The following is a 15,379-nucleotide window of genomic DNA, read 5'->3' on the forward strand; positions in this document are numbered from 1 at the left end:
GCTAATCTCAAAGCTTCAAGTTCATCTTTATCTTTTCTCAGCAATCTGAAAAAAAAATCAAAATGATGTAAGAGTTGGCAGCAAATAAGCACAGAAATAAACACACATACAAATCGTTTTTTACTTCTACTCCAAACTAACAAAAATAAATCTCCATACAACAATATTTAAACAGATATTTCTTGACCAGTTTGATCAAACTTTTCAAATTCAGTTATTTTACATGTTGGAATTCTTAACTTGGTATACAAGTGTTGGTTCTAATGTTAAGCTATAAAGTAACTACTATACAGAATAAATGGTTTGACAATTTTAATGCTTACCGTATATAATCATCATCTTTCATACCATATTGTTCAGCACATTTATTAATTACTGTTATTTGTTCTGGTGTCAACATATCAACATTTAAGGTTACATCTAAAAATATCAATGGATTATTAGTATATTCAACAAGGCAATCCTGTACAGTTTGTCTCATGGTACAATTTTGGAGAAATTTTTCATAGACAGCAGTATTGTTGGCCAAATCTTATATCAATTTTCCATATCACCTTCATCAGAAGAGAAAACCAAGTTGAAATATCCGAATGCATCATCTCAAACTATGTCAGGGTCAAGGCCAGATCCCTAATTTAATGAGCAAGCTTCTAACTTGCTAAACCACACTAGCTTCCCTAAGTTATCTCTGAATTCTATATTCAGTGGTACAGTCAGTTTAAGTTCTTGAATAATAACCATATTTTCAAAAAGATTCCCGTCTGCTGGTAAAACCAGTCCAAATCTAGGGAAGTACATACCTAAATCAGCAGTTTCTATATCTGTATCACTACTCTCATCACTATCATTTTCATCTTTATTACCAGTACCTGCTGATTTCTTAGTCGATGTACTGTCATCATAAGTAAAGGCTATAGCAGCTTTATTCTCAGATCTAAAATACAGGATTATATCAACCCACTGATATATTTTGTTGAATTGCAAATATGGTATGTCAATCTTTAAGTGTGAAAAATACTCAGAATACCTGAAATTAAGCTGTAACAGTAAAGCAAATATTTCGACAACTTTACTACATGAACTATAGGGTCCCAGAAAATACACGCATCATATCCTGCATACTTGACACTAGAATCCAAATAGGAAGGGATATAGCTCTAGTTATGGCATGGCATGTTTCAACTATCTGGAAATTCAACTGGACAATATTATCGAGGAACTAAACTTTACGGATTAACACAGTTCCACCTTCAAATATTTTCCTTCATGAGCGGACTGGTGTCCATCAAGGCTGCCTCGTACTAGACAAGGTTACGAAATTACACAAAATTCAGTTTGAAAGTCAGACATGATTACACTACTCTGACACTTTCAGTTACATGTTAGAAAAATTAGTTTACTTTTTCTTTGTGTTTTCTTCCTCATGAGATTGGTTTAAACATCCAAATTGTTCATCTATATGTATTTGATGTAAACTTTGTTCTTCTGATACTGTAATTGGAATAATATCAATTAGTTTCAAATTTCATTTTGATAAACAAGAGACTGGCAAATAATAATAAAAATGTCTGTTCTCACTTTACCAGAGTAAGGTCAGTAAGGGTCCTTTCTTCTAAGTCTCTGCTTCAACATTGAATAGAACTGAGTTGTAAGTTACCCACAACACTTTTTAGAATCATATTCCTACTTATATACTTACATCCAGCAGCTTCATTTTCAACAATAGAACGATATCTTTCATAATTACATTGTCTTTCTTCTTCATCTTCACTACGGCTCCTAATAATAACATTAGAAACAATCAAAAATCACAATCAATAAATTACAAAGCTAAATACACTTTTTGAGAAATAATGAACAAATATTGACTACATGGTGAAGGTTATATGATGAAAAGAAGAAATTAGTTGCAATAGACCAATTTTCTTCCATGATTAATGCATTTTTATGATCAAAATACCTTGAAATGGTACAACAAAATTCAAAGAATAACTTGTTAAACTAAGATACTGGTAGATACAAATTTATTGTAACGCTAATCATTATGATAATAAAGGTTGTAAAAAGTCTCTATAAGATTTAAATCTGCTACAACCTCCATAAATCTCAAAATAACAAACACCTACTTAAAAGGGTTTATTAACTTGCCATCACTTTCTGGGATGATATCCAGATGAGCTCTCACATCAAATCTATCTATCATATTATCTGTATGGCCCTGCCATGGCATCCTGAAACATTTTAAGTCAAATTTATAACAAATGAACATAGGAACATACAAAAATCATGATGATTTTCATAAATGTAAATGTTTGTCTTTTAAGTATTCAGCATGTATTTAAACTCAGGTACCAGTAGATTTCAACCTTTTGCCTTTCATTAAATTTTTGGAATCCATGATTGCATTCCTTCTCCCTCTTGATATAAATCCTTACCCTTTTTTTATTTTTTTTTAGTTTTTCCCTACATTCTTTTTTATAGCCTTACTGAATAAAACAACTTAAATGTAAATGTCCATAAATTTATGCTTTAATTTTGCAAGGCATCTTAGTATTGCCAAAAAAATGTTAGCCCAGGTTGAAACCCAAAATCAACTGTCTACGGCTGACTGACTACTAGTAATGGGTAAGCACTTGATCCAGAGTCTGCATAAATTTATTATTTCAATTCTTAACCCACACGTCTAAAATGTTATACAAAACCTTGTGCTTCTATAAATACACCAATAATAGTCATATCATAAATAAGTTTCCATTTACTTACATGCTTTGTGGACCTTCTGCTGCCATAGCTGTAGCTGGATCCAGGTGGATTTTATATGGTCTACCATAAATATGTACAAACTGAGCTGGATCTAGTTTCTTACATATAAATAGAAAAACTTGAATTAATATCTTTCAACTGCAGATTACATATTATACATGAATATACCAAATACAAATAGATGTATTGCATTAGTGAACTGTGTGAAAAAGATACTGGACTAAAAAGCTCACACGGAGAATGGCATTAGGTATTTTTCAAGTATGCCATGCCTCACTAACAACATCTGCCAAAATCAGTATTGTATTGGACCTGAAACTTCAAGTGTAAGGACATGGGCTAAACAGCTTAAAGAAGTTCATGGGTCTTTTACTGTCACAAAATCTAAATATTTACAATTTTTTCATAAAATTCTCTTCGTCTTTCAGCTCTTTTCTTATAATCCACCATTAATCCTCTGATCTTTCTTTCCTGTTTTCTAGCTTCATGCCACATTTTCACAGACTTGAATTTCATCTATTTCAGATTAATTTATTTTTACTGAAAGAATTTTAATCTGTTACCAAAATCATTTCAGCCAATTATTTATGTTTAATATATTTACATAACATTGATTTCAACAATGTGGTTGCCCATTGATGTTTTCATTTCAATGTTGGGGTGACTGCGAACAGGAAAAGACTTTCACAAATGTTCAAAATTAAATTTTCAATTGCTTCAACTTTATTTCAGAAATTTCAAGGATCTATAGAAATGCAGGTCTAAGGTTTGATAAGTTTGTAATTTCACATTTAATTTAACAAACTCACATGAAACTATTATGCAATGGACTGAAAGTTCCCTTCTGATTCTGAGGGACATAGTTGACGTTTAGCTGTGAACTGATAGAGTTTCTTTTTGCCAGTACTTCTGTTTAATCATGCACATTAAAAAGATAGCTTGCCAGGCAAGGTAACATACGCCCACTACCATCTGTCAGAAATCATAACAAAGTAACAAAGTCTGTAGTGGTTTAATATGTGAAACCAATCATCATATTTTTACTAATTTCAAGCTTTACAGAGATCTCATACCAAGTTTCACCAAGATCGTATAAAAAATGTAGTCTCTATCAGGCCTACAAGCCAAATTAGATGCATAGAATTAATTCAAGGGCAATAACTCCAAAAACGTTCACCCGATTATTACCAATTTCAACTTGTCCATATATACATGCATACTAAGCTTCATCCATTTTGGATAAAAACTGTAGTCTATAGCCTGCCTAAAAGCCAATTTTAATAAGTCAAGGGCAATAACCCTGAAATCGTTCATCCAATTATTACCAACTTCAAACTTGACCTATATCTCATCAAAATTGTAACATTCATTGGGCATACCAGGCAATTTTAATGCAATTTTACTATGTCAAGGGCAATAACTCTGAGACCGATCATCCGATTATTACCAATTTTGAACCTGACCTAGATCTCATCAATATATACATGCATACTAAGTTTCATCAAGATCAGATAAAAATTGCAGCCTCTATCATGCATACAAGCCAAATTCAACGCGTTTTTACTAAGTCAAGGGCAATAACTCTGAAACCGTTCATCCGATTATATCCAATTTCGAACTTGATCTTATCTTATATACATGCAACCAAGTTTCATCAAGATCAGATAAAAACTGTAGCCTCTATCGTGCATACAACATATGTGGACAAAGGGCCAGACGGATGGACAGACAGGGGGACAGCAACATACGTCCACATTTCCATGTGGGCATATAAAAAAGGAAAGATCAAAATTACAATCTACTGTCTGACTACATTGATCTTTGAATTGAATTTCTTTTTCTCATTTCATAAATATTCAAAATAAAATTTTCAATTTTATGCCATTTGTCTTAGAATGAATGTCTTCAGGCCCTTAGAAATATGAGGATCAGTGATTTTACATTTGAAATAGACTCACTTCCCTCCCAGAAAATTCAAGTGAAAATGATTCAGACTGAAAATTCCCCTCTGTAAAATCATGTTTACAAATACTAACTTTTGCAGTGGTTGACATTTTCACCAACCCAAAGGCAATTGAAGACTCTCGTCGGTAGTACTTTGTAACTGATATTTCAATTCATCAGGAAGTGATTGCCAATATTCAATTCAGAAAACAGTGTCAAATATGACTGATTAAGTGACTTTTTTCTGGTTTGTTAGATATATGGCCATATTTTGAAATATTTACTATTAGGTTAGGGTGGAGAATTCATCCCCAACATAGATCAAAAAGTTCTTAATGCACACGGATTAACAGAAGTGCATGCAAAATAGCGAAAAAGAAACACAACCAGTTCACAGCTAAATACCCACTGTGTAAATCGTAATTTACAGTTTATATTTCAATTCAAAAGTAATTGGCGAAATACGTTGCGGATTACATTTCTTACTTTATTCCATATGATACCGATTCGTATCAAGTTAATTTGTATAATTGTAATAGATCAAGTTGTAAACCTACGTGTTGAGTTGGTTAAAAGTTGGCAAAACAAAGACACTTCGTCTTGACCTAATATTTAGTTTTCTTCTCAAACATGGACAGGACATACATTTTCGCCATATGCACAGAAAAATGATTCGAAAACTCTGTTAGTGTTGTAGAATTGGAAATTTTTTCTGTTACCGAGCAGGTGGTCAAACCGGTGTAATTGTTGAAGAGAACAATAATTCATTTCATGACTTGAATGGCCGTCAAATCTCGTGCGAGCGGTAAATAGTTATGGGAAATTCTATTATTGAATAGTTTGGATTTTAAAGTTGGGTAAATCTTTAAATTTAATTTTATGTCAAGTAAAGAAAAATGGTAATCAAAAAGAACTGGAAAAAGTTGTTTTTAAGTTTTAGGAAATGTCATATCAAAAAACCCATGATGCATTAGAGCACCGACCTTAATGGCGGGAAACCTTGTCACTTACGAAATAATTAACGTCATCGACATCGGCACTGAATCGGCCATAATGACTGGGTAAAATATGGTTTAGTGTGATAGACAGTCGTAATTTCTAAAATTTGAAATTGTAAAGTTATTGGATAATATTTTCCAGGTGGTGTTTTTATTCGTTCGTGTCTTTTAGAATTTATACTTTCAATTTCATTTTGATTTTTAAAACGGTCAAGGAGTTGGGCGTGACCGATTTCATTGTTTTAATTCAGTAGACAGTAGGCCTACCGCCGTTAGTAGGAGGCCTACTGAACATAGACTGACATAGGCGTAATGTTCACCTTACCGGAGCCTAACCTGATAATGTTATAAGTTTATTTACTGACACGGACTCAGTGAATGACTAAATATGGCCGTAACTGCGGCGTTAGTCGTGAGTGTAGGCTTGCTAACGTTTGACACTGAATCTAGTTGGGTCTTGAACAAAACACAGTGAACAATAAAGTATAGGCTATAAGTATAATGTTTTTTTTTTTTGCAGATGCATCAGAAATGAATCGAAGGAAATTGTTGTTATTCAACAATATCATCCTTGTTGTATTGTAATTCTTTTCTCTCGGTACGGTATTAAATTGTGTACCTGCCAATTATATTTCAGATGGAGATTTCTGAACCAGAAATTGAAGAATGTGGATACACCAACCAATTGAAGGTCATTGACAATGGCATTACCAACGATGATTATTTGGGATTAGGCGTACAAGAATTTCAAGACGTGGATTTGTTTTGTAAGGAAACAGTAGAAGATTTGGACCAGGTGTGGTATATTCCAGACGAGGCGAGAAAGGATGCTTTTAAAATTAAACCGTATCAGCTAAGGTCTCGCAACACAGGAGCTCCGTTTAGAGACTCTGGTGACAGCAATCCATCATATCAAGTTGGTGATCCTCCCAAACAAAATCCATATATCAATTATTTAGTTCAGCAATTTCAAAATTCAAATACAACATCACAGAATCCAGAAATACCACAAGCTAATCTACCCGATGAACTCTTACAAGAGTATGGGTGTGTCGATATGGATCTTCCAATAATTGAAAGTGGAAAACCGCCGTCTCCGTTACTTGATAGACTGACTTTAGTAGATTCATTTAATGAAGTATCAATGAACGATGTCATTATATTCAGAGACGAATCTTTAATACCATACCTTCAACGAAGTCCACGGAGCAGTCCAACATTCAGTGGATCAAATAACACAAGTCCGAGAAGTATTTCTCCAGTAAGTGACCATGTAGTGCCTGGCGAAGATGATGGTAGAAACAGAATTCTCAGATCATGTGAAATACAAAACGATCAAATTGTACCAGAATATCAGTTGTACATTGAGGAATAATTGTTTGCTCAGTTGATTGTTGGTATCTGTTATAAATGTTGACTAGAGCTCAAGTTAATTAAGTATCACAAAATTATTCATATGCGTTAAAAATTATTCATCGTTATCAATATCACGTAAGCCTGTATTTCATCATGTTCTTTTGGCAACGGTACGATGATAATGATGTGATGAGATGTAAAATATCATCGTACCGTTGCTAGAAGAACATGGTATTTCATGTTTTTATATCACAAAGCTTGAATAGAGTAGGGATTTTTAAAGGAAAAAAATAAATATAGGCTAACTATTTTTGTTATATGGTACTCGGTTTGCTTGATGGGTGGGTTTGATTTATGAAGGGCAGTACGAGTTCAGTTAATCACAATAAGGGGGAATTGTCGGATAAAATGAAATTGAGCTAACGCTCTACGTTATATTTGGCGAATGTTCGGAAAATGCCACGCAGTGTGTTATGAGGGTTGCAACATGCTTATTTTTTTTGTCAATATTAAGCTTTCTCGACGATCTAGTGTCGAATCTGTAGCTGGTGATTAGCTGTTAATGGCAGCTTGTTGGGTCGCGGGTTAGAATACGAATGCTCCTACTACCCTTGATAAATCAAGCTGGGTTTGATTGAGTTAAGATCATTAAGGTGTTGATGCCAATATGCCACCAATGTTGTTAATTTATTATTTAAGTATATCTTTGTTATATTGCATACTGTATTTTTATTGTTAGATTTGTTAAAAAAAATTTAATCATGAAGTTGAATTCTTCGCATTTCATTAATTATTCATTAAATTATTTAAAAACATTTAAAGGGATGATGTTGTTCTAATTTTCTCTTTATTCATATAACTTCTCGAAATTAAATTTAACAAAACATTTTAAACCGTCGTGATTTGTTATTGAGGTTATTGCTGGAGACGGCGTCATTAGCCCTATTATCGTGACAACCTAATCTGCAGGATCTTTTATATTGTGGAGGAACGGGACGTGATTTTTTAATTCTGAAAAGTCATACTAATAGCTATAAATGCTTTCAGTCTTTTGAACAAAAAATTATACGATTGTATTCCTAAAATTATTTTGAATAAGTAATTCGGTCATTGCCCAATTGTTAAAATAAGTATTGTGTTTTTTCGATGAAAGGATGAAGATTTTCATGACTACAAAGACTTATTTGGTTCAGCTACTATGGACTATACACAGCATTATTTATCATAAATGTATATACAATGCAAATAACACATAGTTCGTCTTTTGATATGTAACTCTTCAGCCAGCAGCGAAGTAATTTTCATTGAACGAATTTCCTAGGCCCGTGAGTTCTAGACGTTTAGTGTACGAAAGAAGTACCATGCACCAAAGTATTATTATCTTTATAAATAGATTAAAGTTGATATTTTTAATGTTACTTTTCAAATTGAAGCCATATTTTTTTTAATAAAGCACACTAAGCCTAATTAAAAACTTAAATAATTTGTCGTCATATCATTCATACAGTGGCTCAACTACCATAGTTGAACTGAGTCCACGCCCTACCTACAAAAATAGCATGAACTACAGACTGAAAATCGTTAAGTCTTCAATAAACAAGCATTAAATTGACTTACAGATGAGTCTTTGAATGCAGGAGAGATATGTTAAAAACGATTCCGGGGGAGGGACTCCAACCCACAGGCAGCCACTCGTCTAGTTGGGCCACTCTACACAGCTTTCAGTGGTCAGAGTGCACATTTGTAGTTTGATCCATGACAGGTTTCCCGCCCTGTAACTTCTCGTCACTTTTAAAAAGAAACGGGATGACTGTCCATATAGGCTGAATATTTTAAGTTGCTCATATTGCCTAATTTAAGCACAGCTACTAATCTACCAATCTATCTGTATAACAATATACATGTGTGTAACAATATACATTTTAGAAAGTTATCTTTGAAATAGATTGAGTAACTTTGGGGGAATTCCATATAGTGGAACTAATCAATGCCTATTATTTGTTCAAATTCGGTCAGACATTACATAAAATCAAAATTGTGCTTTCGTTAGTTTGTGAACGCAGGTCCGAATTTACCCGTGTAACCCTTGAGAAACTTAGGGGAAATATGGGCGAAGCTAGACTGTTGATGAATCTACATTGAAATGAAATGAAATGAATGAAGTTTTACGTCCTACTTTTCTGCACCATGTGGGCTAATGAAGACGGGCAACGCCATGCAGACTGCAATGAGGGAAATTTTGCCAGGACAGTGGCATTAGCCTGCTCTTTTTCGATTTCCAACTGTCGAGGGATCTTTAACGTGAATCTACATTGAAGCTCTCTCTATTTTGTAAGAATCATTCGGTGTTTCTATCTCATGTCATGAGTGAAACGTTAAGATCAGTTGTAACATAGTCTAAGTGGTTTTGCTACACTTGTTCATAACCAATGATTTGAAAGCCACAGGCGAACAGAAGACTCAAAACAGCCATAAATATTTTACGGTGGCTCATTTGTATCACAAATTATCATTTATCTTTCAGACAAAGGAACGATAATAAATTGTAAGCTACTAGCCCAGAATGTAATTCCATTAATTGAATTTGAGGAAATTTGTTGATATTACATCTTACTGAATATATGACACATGTGTAGGAGGTATTCACCATTAATCCAACCTTCATTTTTCTTTTTGGCACCTATGCATGTGGATATTATCTGTAGGGCCTACAGGAAATTGTATCTGTGCCTCAAACCATACGAAATCCTCGTGATATTGAAACAGTAATGTTAAAGGCTGCTTTTACTTACGAAGCTGGGGCAGATTTTAGAATTTAGGTGAAGAAATTAACGCCTTTAATATTGTCAAGTCAAATGGATCCGATGGCAGTACAAAGAAACTTGATTGCTGATGTACTGAACAGAAAAGTAGTCCACCTAGAAGGCATTCTCATTTTACTACGCGACTAAAATATACCAGTTTCATAAAATTGTCACAAATAGTTTTTATTTTACATAATATAGAACACTGTTTGTTTAATTAATTGTGTTATATCAATGAAATCAATTTTATTTTATTCATATTTAGAATTAGATTTGATATAACTTCGAACTCTTTAGTATAGTCTATTGGTTCGTCGCTACATGTCTGCCATTGGTGGTTCACTTCAGGAAACAGAAGTGTGAAAATTAAAGTGAATTTATTGCAAACCGAGCGATTTTTTGACAAATATAACAACCTTACATGAAACATTATGGTAATGGCAGATAAAAATAACGAGGATTCTAGAAATGGTCGCAGATCAAGAGGAGCAAGTCCACATTCAGAAGACAGTGGCGACGAATCTGATCAGGGTGAGTTTCCTTACTTTTTGTCTTGATCCGACAATTTTTAAAGGGATTGTCACACTGTAAAGAACAAAAATTGTACGGTACGCTTTTAGTGAAACGCATTAGATCTTGAAATCATTTTGATTTATATTTAGATAATGGGATGCGTGTTGGATCGGAATATCAGGCGGAAATTCCAGACTGTGCACCAGGTAAGTTGGACTGTTCTGATTATCTCCCTTGCCTTGATCTTTTTAAAGGGGTGGTTCCACATAATTTTATGTTGTAATTGAACTAGGCTATTCTTTAATTGTTCTTGTAGAGACTTCTTACATTGCATCAATGTAAACATCTGTTTTTTTTTCTTCTAAGAATAAGAATTTAAAATGAGCTCAACACTCACAGCATTTTGATTAAAGAGGCAGTCTGATTTTGGAAGGCGGTAGAGAATGTTTCGTATTCAAATTAATGAAAACTATACACTAAAATGTGGAGAATGGTGGCCATTACCTTCTTACCTTTAATTTTATAACGTAAATGTTAACGTAAACTTTTTAAAGTGGATATGTTTCAAGTTAGTTTTGAACTACTAAGACAGAATCAAACAAAAAAAAAAGCCAAATTGTGGAGAAATATGTATTTTGATTTGGAAGGTTTCAAAAAAACATATCCAATCCTAGACTGTTTGCATGATAATTTACTCAATTTTCACTTTTGATAATTTTCTACCAGTAGCAGATGCTGCTCACATTTGAATCAAAATCAGGTCAAGATATGTTTTACTGCTATCTTACAGCCTCTACTGGTGCCTTACCAGATTTATGCCAATCACACAAAAATAATTTATCTGGAATGTTACGGTTTATTTTTTCATACTGATGGGCTAAGACATATAACATTAAATTGCAGATCAAGATAAATCAAAATATGATTCTAAAGTAGAAGCTATGTTAGTGTGGACTCCAAGTATTACCATTTCTGATTCAAAAGGTAAATCAATTTTTTATTTAACATGATTAGACCAATTTTTCTCCGAACCTGCTTACAGTGTCAGATGCTGTTTTTAAGTTAGTAAAATACACTGTTGATCTACTGATTATTGTAATAATTTCTAAAAGAAGTATCATAATAAAAGGATATTGTGTTTTATTCTAGTTGATGAGTATACTATAATAGCTAAAGAGAAACATGGCTATAACACAGAACAGGTATTTAAATTTTATTACAATATTTTATGTGATTACCATCAAGCTTTGATAATTTGATTAAGCTTGCTGACAGGTATATGTATCTCTTGGACAGTTTCATGAAGACATGATAATAGTAAATATAATATGTTGTGTATATTAACCTAATTTCAGGCATTGGGAATGTTATTCTGGCATAAACATAATGTTGAGAAGGCTCTGACAGATTTAGCTAATTTTACACCTTTTCCTGATGAATGGACAGTTGAAGATAAAGTCTTATTTGAACAAGCTTTTAGTTTCCATGGCAAGAGTTTTCACAGAATTAGACAAATGGTAAGGAAGGACTTTAAAAGAAAAAAACTTTTCTTTCTGAAATGATTCAGTTTTTGTATAGAAAAACATTGAAATTCAACAACCAGCCTCAGATTCTTTTTACTATTTCTAATGAAAATACAAATTTATTCTAGTTCTCCATTCATGTTATTTTCTAGTTACCTGATAAGTCTATAGCTAGTCTTGTTAAATATTATTATTCCTGGAAGAAAACCAGATCACGAACCAGTGTGATGGATAAACATGCTAGAAAACATGGTCAACAACGAGGAGAGGATGATAGGTTAGTTAATTTCTCTATAGGTTAGGATTACAAATCTATCTTTTCATATAGGACATCGTTATAAGCGGAAATTTTCATGAAAATTTGTGTAGAGTATTATACATAAGATCTTTGACATAAACAAGTTTTCAGTATTATTCTACAAATATTTCCTGAGTTACAGCCCTTGATTTACTAAAAATACTAGCAACTGCTTATTGATGAATTTGAAGTCAAGTTTTCATTCTGATTTGTGGAATTAGCTGAAATTGTCAATTTCCTAAAATGGCCTTTAATGATGTAGACTCATTTATCATAGATAAACAATATTATAAAATTTGATTTTAGTGAAGGTGGATCAGATGATGGTAGTGATAATTCTGATAGTGAACATGATACAAAAGAAAATGGGGTGAGTTATTTAGTCAACATGTGTCATTTATGCCATCATTTGTCTTCTAAACCAACATACATCATCTAAGCCAACATGATTGTGTCTACTGTCATCTAAGCCAATCTGATTTAAAAGGCAAAACTTGATGTTTCTCTTTGTTATTTTTTCTGTGGGTGACTTCACATGTCATCCATAATCTGATACACACTGTTAAACATTTAACATTCTAATCATTTATATTTATAGAAAGATGATAAGAAGTCGTGTTGTAATTGTGGTATTACTACATCTCAGATACATGTTACTCCCAAAGGTTCAATGTGTGCTGGATGTTACCAATATTGGAGGTGAGACAGAGTTGTCTTTTCTTAAAACTATTTAAAAGCTATGTATCATTTATATCAGTGATCACATCAGAGTTTTCAGTGATATATATGGTCACTTTTAGAAATTAAAAAATTTTGATACCAAAATTTAAATGATTATTTTCCAAAAAATGGAAGTGTTAAATACTAGTCTGTTCTATTTTATTTTAGACGTCATGGTGTAATGAAACCAGCTAATTTAAGAAGACATGAATCTCAATCTCACAATCGGCACAATCCCATCAAACATAAACGACGCCCACCTAAAGGAATGTATTTGAATCAAGAAGACATTATGGCTATGGTATCTGGACCACCTGGTCAACCAGAAAGTTTATTGAATTCTCTGGATGCTGAACTTGTCTCGTTAAAACGACAGGTAAATAATGATAAAGTAAATACAATTTTTTATTGTTTTTGATGTCTCGTTGTTATGTGATCTGTTTTTTAAAATTCTTGTTATAATTACATTTGGTTGTTTGTTTGTAATTAGGTAAATTATGTTTGTTTATTTCAGGTGCAAAACAACAAACAGATGATTGGTCTACAGAAACATAAAACTGCTAAAGGAATCGATGACTTAAGACCCTCTGAGGTAAATGGTTATATTTGAAATTTTTTGTGTACACTTAATAAGTTTTAAAGAGTTAAATATTGTTGGTATTAGTCTAAAACAACTTTTATCTTGAATACTATGATATTTTGTAGGGTAATACTAGAATCAATGCTCGTTGGACAACAGAAGAACTATTATTAGCAGTTCAAGGTGTCAGGAAATATGGAAAAGATTTTAAAGCTATAGCTGAAGTTATTGGTAATAAAACTGAAGCTCATCTAAGAAGTTTTTTTGTAAATTTTCGAAGAAGATATAATCTGGATGAAGTATTAGCAGAATATGAGGCTGAACATGGTACTGATGATATTAAAGAAGAAATAGAAGATGAGAAAGAAGTCAAGGTAAATAGTAGGTGCAGAAGAAATAGAAATTTTGAATGTGAGATATTTCGCTTCCATACTGTTTGATTGAGGGCTAAATTGGGACAGTTGGAACCTGTTCTGAACTCTCAAATCAAGCATGCTACCTTTGATCACCAGCTCAAATACACTAAGGGAGACAATTTTAAATCAATATTCCAAGACCACAATATGTTAAGTGGATATCTATTCTAACATGAATAAATGCCCAAATTTTCATAGCTGTTTGATATTTGGAATGTTATTATTTATAAAGATGCTTTGTTTATCTAATATGTGTATCTATGTTCAGATGGAAGTTGATAAAGCTCCAGAAAATAATAATACATCTCAACCACCACAGAATAATGGAATAGCAACTGTACCACCTCCATTACTTAAAAACCCACCCACTGGACGTTCTAATACAAATACTTCGTAAGTTTTATTATATTCTTTTGTGAAATATTGTCAAATATGTAATATGTAGAACAATATGGAAGTATTAATTGACATTTGGCATTTTTTATTTGGTAAACTGTATGCTGGACAATAAATATTTCTTTGACTTTTCTTGAATACTTGTTTCTTTGTAGGAGATTGTTACCACAGAAGACAATCTTACAGCAACCCCCACCATTGATAAGACCAACTAACAATACACCAACAGTAGTTAAAGATTAACTTACTTCTACTTACTTAATTTACTTTGTTACGCATGGGTATTTTCGTATTTTGTAAAGTTTTGCAAATATTTCTTACATTTGTGCAAAAAGCTTTTTTAAAATAAATTTCTTTTGTTAGAATCTATTGTAAAAATATCTATAATTTGTCAAATTTATATTTTTGTTTGGTTCTGTACTTATTGAATTTTTATTTTCTTAGTTTATAAGGAAAATTTAGACAATTCAAGTCATCCAAAGGAAAGGAATGTAGATTTAAACTAAGTCTTGTAAAATGAAATGAAGTCTATGGGAATTAAAATTTGGAATATTTTGTTAGGAAGTAATTTGGTGAAAGAGGAAAAGAATAGTTCGATCTGTATATTTTCAGTCTAAAGTATGCTAATGAGATGTTTGACTTCAATTTCTCTTTATATTAAATGTTTATCAGTAGAGTTCAATTATGATATTGATAGTCATAAGTTAAGATACAGATTTTAGTGAAAAGAACCAAATTTTGAATATATTCAATCAGTGTTGAAATGTCAAGAATTAGTTTTCCATGTGTCAAAGTTCAACTTATTATAAAAGTATATAAATGTATTCAGAGCTAATATCAACTATTTCATACTGAGTTATTGCATCAATTCATCTTTGTTGTAAAGGTACATGTATTTCATCTTTGTTTCTTTAACTGTAAATATATAGAATATTAAATTATTCATCAAACTTTCACTTCTTTAACTTATTATTGATTCAACTGCAATATCTAGTGATATTAGGGGCAACAGTGGAACAATGTGATGAAATCACAGTTAGGGACAGACTAAAAAGGTCACATGTGATT

At 32.4% G+C, this 15,379-nt stretch overlaps 3 protein-coding genes across 3 annotated transcripts; 2 read left to right on the plus strand and 1 right to left on the minus strand.

Annotated features, from left to right (window-relative positions):
• Positions 1 to 888: 888 nt before the first annotated feature.
• Positions 889 to 3,258, minus strand: LOTGIDRAFT_57060 (hypothetical protein; the record flags this gene model as incomplete). The annotated part of the gene is made up of 6 exons (XM_009049433.1): positions 889 to 934; positions 1,401 to 1,491; positions 1,700 to 1,776; positions 2,127 to 2,231; positions 2,764 to 2,861; positions 3,160 to 3,258. Coding segments are annotated over 6 exons (516 nt in total), but the record flags the coding sequence as incomplete, so codon positions are not given.
• Positions 3,259 to 6,093: 2,835 nt separating this feature from the next.
• LOTGIDRAFT_238217 (hypothetical protein) lies at positions 6,094 to 7,080 on the plus strand (the record flags this gene model as incomplete). Its single annotated transcript, XM_009049434.1, has 2 exons — positions 6,094 to 6,117; positions 6,343 to 7,080. 2 exons carry the CDS (start codon positions 6,094 to 6,096, stop codon positions 7,078 to 7,080), a joined length of 762 nt encoding a protein of 253 aa, XP_009047682.1.
• Positions 7,081 to 10,535: 3,455 nt separating this feature from the next.
• LOTGIDRAFT_139441 (hypothetical protein) lies at positions 10,536 to 13,939 on the plus strand (the record flags this gene model as incomplete). The annotated part of the gene is made up of 9 exons (XM_009049435.1): positions 10,536 to 10,584; positions 11,288 to 11,362; positions 11,528 to 11,580; positions 11,734 to 11,895; positions 12,054 to 12,198; positions 12,511 to 12,573; positions 13,111 to 13,295; positions 13,434 to 13,511; positions 13,625 to 13,939. 9 exons carry the CDS (start codon positions 10,536 to 10,538, stop codon positions 13,937 to 13,939), a joined length of 1,125 nt encoding a protein of 374 aa, XP_009047683.1.
• Positions 13,940 to 15,379: the final 1,440 nt, after the last annotated feature.

Source organism: Lottia gigantea (genome assembly GCF_000327385.1).
Source record: "Lottia gigantea unplaced genomic scaffold LOTGIsca_136, whole genome shotgun sequence".
Classification (NCBI taxonomy): domain Eukaryota; kingdom Metazoa; phylum Mollusca; class Gastropoda; family Lottiidae; genus Lottia; species Lottia gigantea.